This window comes from Sorghum bicolor, chromosome 3 (genome assembly GCF_000003195.3).
Source record: "Sorghum bicolor cultivar BTx623 chromosome 3, Sorghum_bicolor_NCBIv3, whole genome shotgun sequence".
NCBI classification, from domain to species: Eukaryota; Viridiplantae; Streptophyta; class Magnoliopsida; order Poales; family Poaceae; genus Sorghum; species Sorghum bicolor.
In genome coordinates, this window is record NC_012872.2 from 9,587,488 (window position 1) to 9,592,442 (window position 4,955).

The 4,955-nt window shown below is 44.6% G+C and overlaps 1 protein-coding gene across 1 annotated transcript; it reads right to left on the bottom strand.

The window, feature by feature from the left end:
* LOC8072366 (NAC transcription factor NAM-B2) lies at positions 1,356 to 3,881 on the bottom strand. Its single transcript, XM_002457488.2, has 3 exons — positions 3,398 to 3,881; positions 2,926 to 3,263; positions 1,356 to 2,265 (listed from the first exon to the last, which is right to left on the bottom strand). Exons 1-3 carry the CDS (start codon positions 3,636 to 3,638, stop codon positions 1,702 to 1,704), a joined length of 1,143 nt encoding a protein of 380 aa, XP_002457533.2. The 5' UTR covers positions 3,639 to 3,881; the 3' UTR covers positions 1,356 to 1,701.

Here is a 4,955-nt window from a genome sequence, read left to right on the forward strand (position 1 = left end):
TATAAACTATGTATGTTGCCCAGATATGTATACGGGTATTGGATACATGGATACACTATTCTGTAAAAACCAGTGACACGCGGATACATCTAGAATATTTTTTTATAATATTATAATAAGTAATAATTACGCACATGATGTTTTGCCTACTAACCATTTCATTTCAATTCCCTCTTGCATTTTCTACATGATGCCTGTAGAGCAAGCTAATGTTTCTAATTAACTTTTAATTTGAACAGATGTGGAAGAATGCATACAATCTAGTTAGACTACTCCTATCTTCAGCATTGCAGAGACACCCCAACAAAAGTCAAGGGTGTCCAATCCATCGCCATTTATGGATAAGGCCGGATTTCTTCTTCCAGCTTGCAATGGCTGCGACAGCTATGTCTCTCTCTATGCATGCATCTATCTACTTTTCCCTAGCTTGTTTGGTGCAATGAACTGTGGAGGAACCCAAGCTTTCAGGCAACAAAACAAGTAAATGACAAGACATTGCTCTCCGATTCAGCTGGTTTGACACTCAAATTCTGTCACTTCTGGCAGTCTCTTTATCCATGAGACCATCTCGTGATCAATAGTACAACTCATGCATGACAAATTAAGCACCGTACCTGGTCACTCATGCATTTGAATGATCGAGATTTCACTAGTATTTAAATGAAGCATAAAAAGAAATTTTAATTGTTGTCATCAATCTATCACTACAAGATCTTCAAGAGGATACCAGCAATCCAATGGTCGTGTCCTTTTTTAGAATTTTCTAAAGCAGCCAAGTGTTTTCTAATAAAAATAAATTTTAATTGTTGTCGTCAATCTATCACTTCTTGTTCGTAATCTGAAAAGTCATGGATGAAAGTACTATTCGTTGATTTGTTATAAGAAAAAAATATTGTTGAATAGCTGACAAATTCGGCAGATAAGCTCAAGTCAATAGCATTATTGTTCACAAATTGTTGGTAGGTGACTTTGTTGTGAATTTACTTCTTTTCACCTTTAGAAGATGTCTAAATTAGATTGCAATGCCCTCAACCCTTGAGAAAATTTGTGACGGAAAGTAAATTTGGCCATTCTAACTATTTAAAGAAAAAGACACTCAAGGATCCGGAATATGTTGTTGTGTGTTTTTTTTTCGAGATCACGAGTGTGTATTAAACATCAGAATATTGGAAATTTATATAATCTCAGTGAAAATACCCATCCAAATTTCATATGTGCACATATGTAGTACTTCGTTCACATATGTAATGAAACATAGGGTTTTATATATAAGATAGAAATGTCTAGATTATAATATTAAAAAGACTTGGCTGCTTGAGAAAATGCTAAAGAGGACAAGACTTCACAGATATATGTAATGAAAGCAGAGTTTTATATATATCATGGGATTTTATTCAACAGTTGTGTTCTATCTTACATGTTACAACCTATATACCTATCTAGTTGTTGCACACATTAGCAATAATCTAAAATCAGATCTAACCAGTGAAATCATCACTATATATACTTTCCTTTTTCCCTAATAATCAATCTATGTTTACACAATACAATATATATACTTTTAGTGTGTACACTACATATATATATGTAATCCATGAATGTTGAATTCCTTCCGCATCGATGATCAATACTAATCAAATAATAATCAGTAGCAGAATTCTTTCCTAGCCCTAATTTAGCAGCGAGTGCTGCTGCTGCGCGTCATATTCTGTCCTGCAGAGAAGTCTGTCCAGGCTCAAACACGGAGAAGGCATTGCTGGCTGCCATGGATGATGCATGATGGTGATCACTCATCATCACCCTCTTGCTGGACGACGACGCGTGTAGCATGTTCATGCCACTGTTTGTGTAATCCTCCTCCATCGATCGCCTCTTGAGTGGGCTCTGCTGCTGCGCTACGGAGGTGCTAGGCTCGCCGTTACCGAAGTAGAACCTCGTGGCTGCGTCTGTCCCTGTCTGCGCCGCCGTCGTCGTCGTCGTCTCCGGCGGCGGCGGCGGCAGGGCCTCGAACAGCTCGGACACGGCCGAGTAGTCGACGAGGTAGTCCGAGATGGACGCCGGGCGCGGCAGCCGGCTTGCATACGACGACGACGTGGCCGCCATGATGTCGTCGGCGGAGACGGAGTCGTCCGGCTGCAGGCCGAGGTCGAAGCCGCCGCCGCCGCCGCCGTCCATGGACGGCGACGCCTCCTCGTGCGGCGGCGACATGTACGCCAGCTGCGGTGTGGTCTTCTTGTAGATCCTGCACAGCACCCAGTCGTCCAGCTGCATAACATTAAACCAACAGTAAGCTACGAGATGTCGGTGATCGCTCGAGCTCTCGATCGAGATCTCGTTAATTACCAACACGTGTCCTTGATTGAAGCTCGGAGTAAAAGTGACCGGTGGGCACGATCAACACGCCAATAATTGGCAGTGGAGAAAAGCCACACGGATAGTTTGTGTGTCGTCTCTTACGGATCATTTAATTTGGTCCCTATCACTCGAGCGAAGAATTGACGTCTAGTCTATGTAGATGCATCTCTGAGGGGTTAAAGAAGTGCAGTGGTTGATTGACCTCGGGAACTACTTGCTTAAACTGGCATCCACACACAAGCAACAGCAAGAAAACTTTCAAAAGTAACAAGGAAAAAAAAAAGATTCCTTCTAGCTCCAGTACTGCAGGCTCCTATCATATAAAAAACAGAATCAATTTTGCACGGCTGTCCTCTCCTCTCAAAACTCAATTAATAATAAAGTATAGTATTTCTTTTTCTGTTCTTCATTTTTTCACAATTTAATTTCTAGCTAGTTAATTTTGGATAATATAAACTGGTTGGTGCATGCACATGAAAGGCCCGGATCTCTATGAGTCCACTATACGAGGTAGCTAAGGGAGTGACTGTGGAGGAATGAAAGGCGATACACGATGCATGGTATACGTACCCTCATGGAGGAGTTCTTGAACCTGATGGGTCTGTAGGTGTTGGCGGCGTTGAGCGCCTCGGCGAGGCGGTACTCGTGCATGATCCAGCTCGTCTTCATGCCCTTGGGCGGGCGACCCTTGTAGAAGACGAGCGCCTTCTTGACGCCGATCATGGCGGCGCGGCTGCTGCTGTCGGAACTAGAGCCGGCTCCGGCGGCGGAGAGCGTGATGGGCTTGTCGGTGCCGGTGGCCTTCCAGTAGCCGGAGCCGGCGGCGCGGTTGGGGCGGACGCCGTTGGGGTACTTGCGGTCTCTCGGGCTGAAGAAGTACCACTCCGCCTCCCCGAAAACTGCCTTGGCTGCATGAAACAAAAATGGCAGGAGGAATATATTGAATAATAATGAGCACGATGACTTGCAATATAATTCTCCATGGAAAGACACGAAAGATCGATTATTCGAGATATATGGGCATAATATATACATATATAACCTGGCAGGTCCCATGGGTCGAACTTGTAGATGTCGACCTCGGCGATGACGGGGGCCGGGCACGGCGCCGCGGCGGCGCGCTTGCGGAGGTAGTGGAGGATGAGCTCCTCATCCGTCGGGTGGAACCGGAACCCCGGCGGCAGCGCCGTGCACGGGGTCGACGGCGGCGGCACGCCGCCGACGCGTCGTCCACCGGAAGACGATGACGCCGCCGACGCAGCCAGGCCAAGGTCAATTGTCATCACGATCGTCTATCTATCTGTCCACGACCACGTACGAACACACTTGCTAGTTGCTAGCTACAGGATCGAGCCGTACGGATGGGACCTATGTCTTGATGCGATTTGAAGAAGGGGTGGTGAGCGAGGGAGAGCGAGGGGAGAAGGTGGTGGAAATGGCGAGAGACCTGAAATTTTGAGAGGTGGGGGGTCGGGGGATGTTATATAGAAGCAAGCAGCTAGCGTGAGGAGGAAGGGCGGTTGCTCAAGGAAGACGAAGCTACCTCTAGCTAGCCAGCTGCCTAATAAACTACCAGCATAATGCCACATCAGATGCGATTTCTTTTTTTTTTTTAACTGCGCCGGAGATCATCATCCGATCCCGCCGTTGGATGCAGCAGGCGACGGCGGAAATTACTATGAGGGACCGGGGGACACACCGACGGCAGCCGATGCCGTGCACGTGCGCGTGACGACAGCGATGACCCATGCATGCAAGGGCCGGGCATATATGGTCAGTCATGTCAAGGGCAGTGCATAGTTTGATCGGTCGGCAGTGCAGTGCATATCAAATTGCATATATATGGCCTTGTTTAATTCACTCAAAAATCTGAATTTTTTTTAAGATTTTTCATCACATTGAATCTTGCGACATATGCATAGAGCGTTAAATATAGACGAAAACAAAAAAAAAACTAATTGCATAGTTTATCTGTAAATTACGAAATAGATATTTTGAACTTAGTTAGTCTATAATTAAACAATATTTATCAAATAAAAATAAAAATGGTACAGCATCGAAATTCAAAATATTTTCGAAATTAAACAAAGTGTATACCAACATGCAAGGTACGTATGCGTCGATCTCGTACACGTTCATTTGTGTAGTCGCGGTGCTCGGTCTCGTGATATTTTTGTTATTTTTTTCGTGCAGATCGACATGCTCTTCTTGCTTTGTCTCCGGCATCCCCACGCTGCCACGCACGTGTACTAGCTGGAAACAGAGATCTCCCTGTTGAGTGCTTGTTGGCTATGGAAACCCAAAAGAGGAAATAGGGGGGAAACAAAAAAAAACTTCCACAGATAATTTTGTTGACGGCTTAAAGCCAGCCAATGAGGAATGGCTCGGTTATAAGGCCGTTCGATGTCATACATATTTATTAGAGCGCTATGTCAGCAAAACTGTACTCCCTCTGTTCCTTTTTAATTGTCGTCGTTGGTGTGCGTGCCACAAGTTTGACTCGATTTATAGAAAATACGTGCAACCTTTGTATCTCCAAATAAATTTGTTAAAAAACTAGATTCAAAGATCTTTCTAATGATACTAATTATGTATTATAA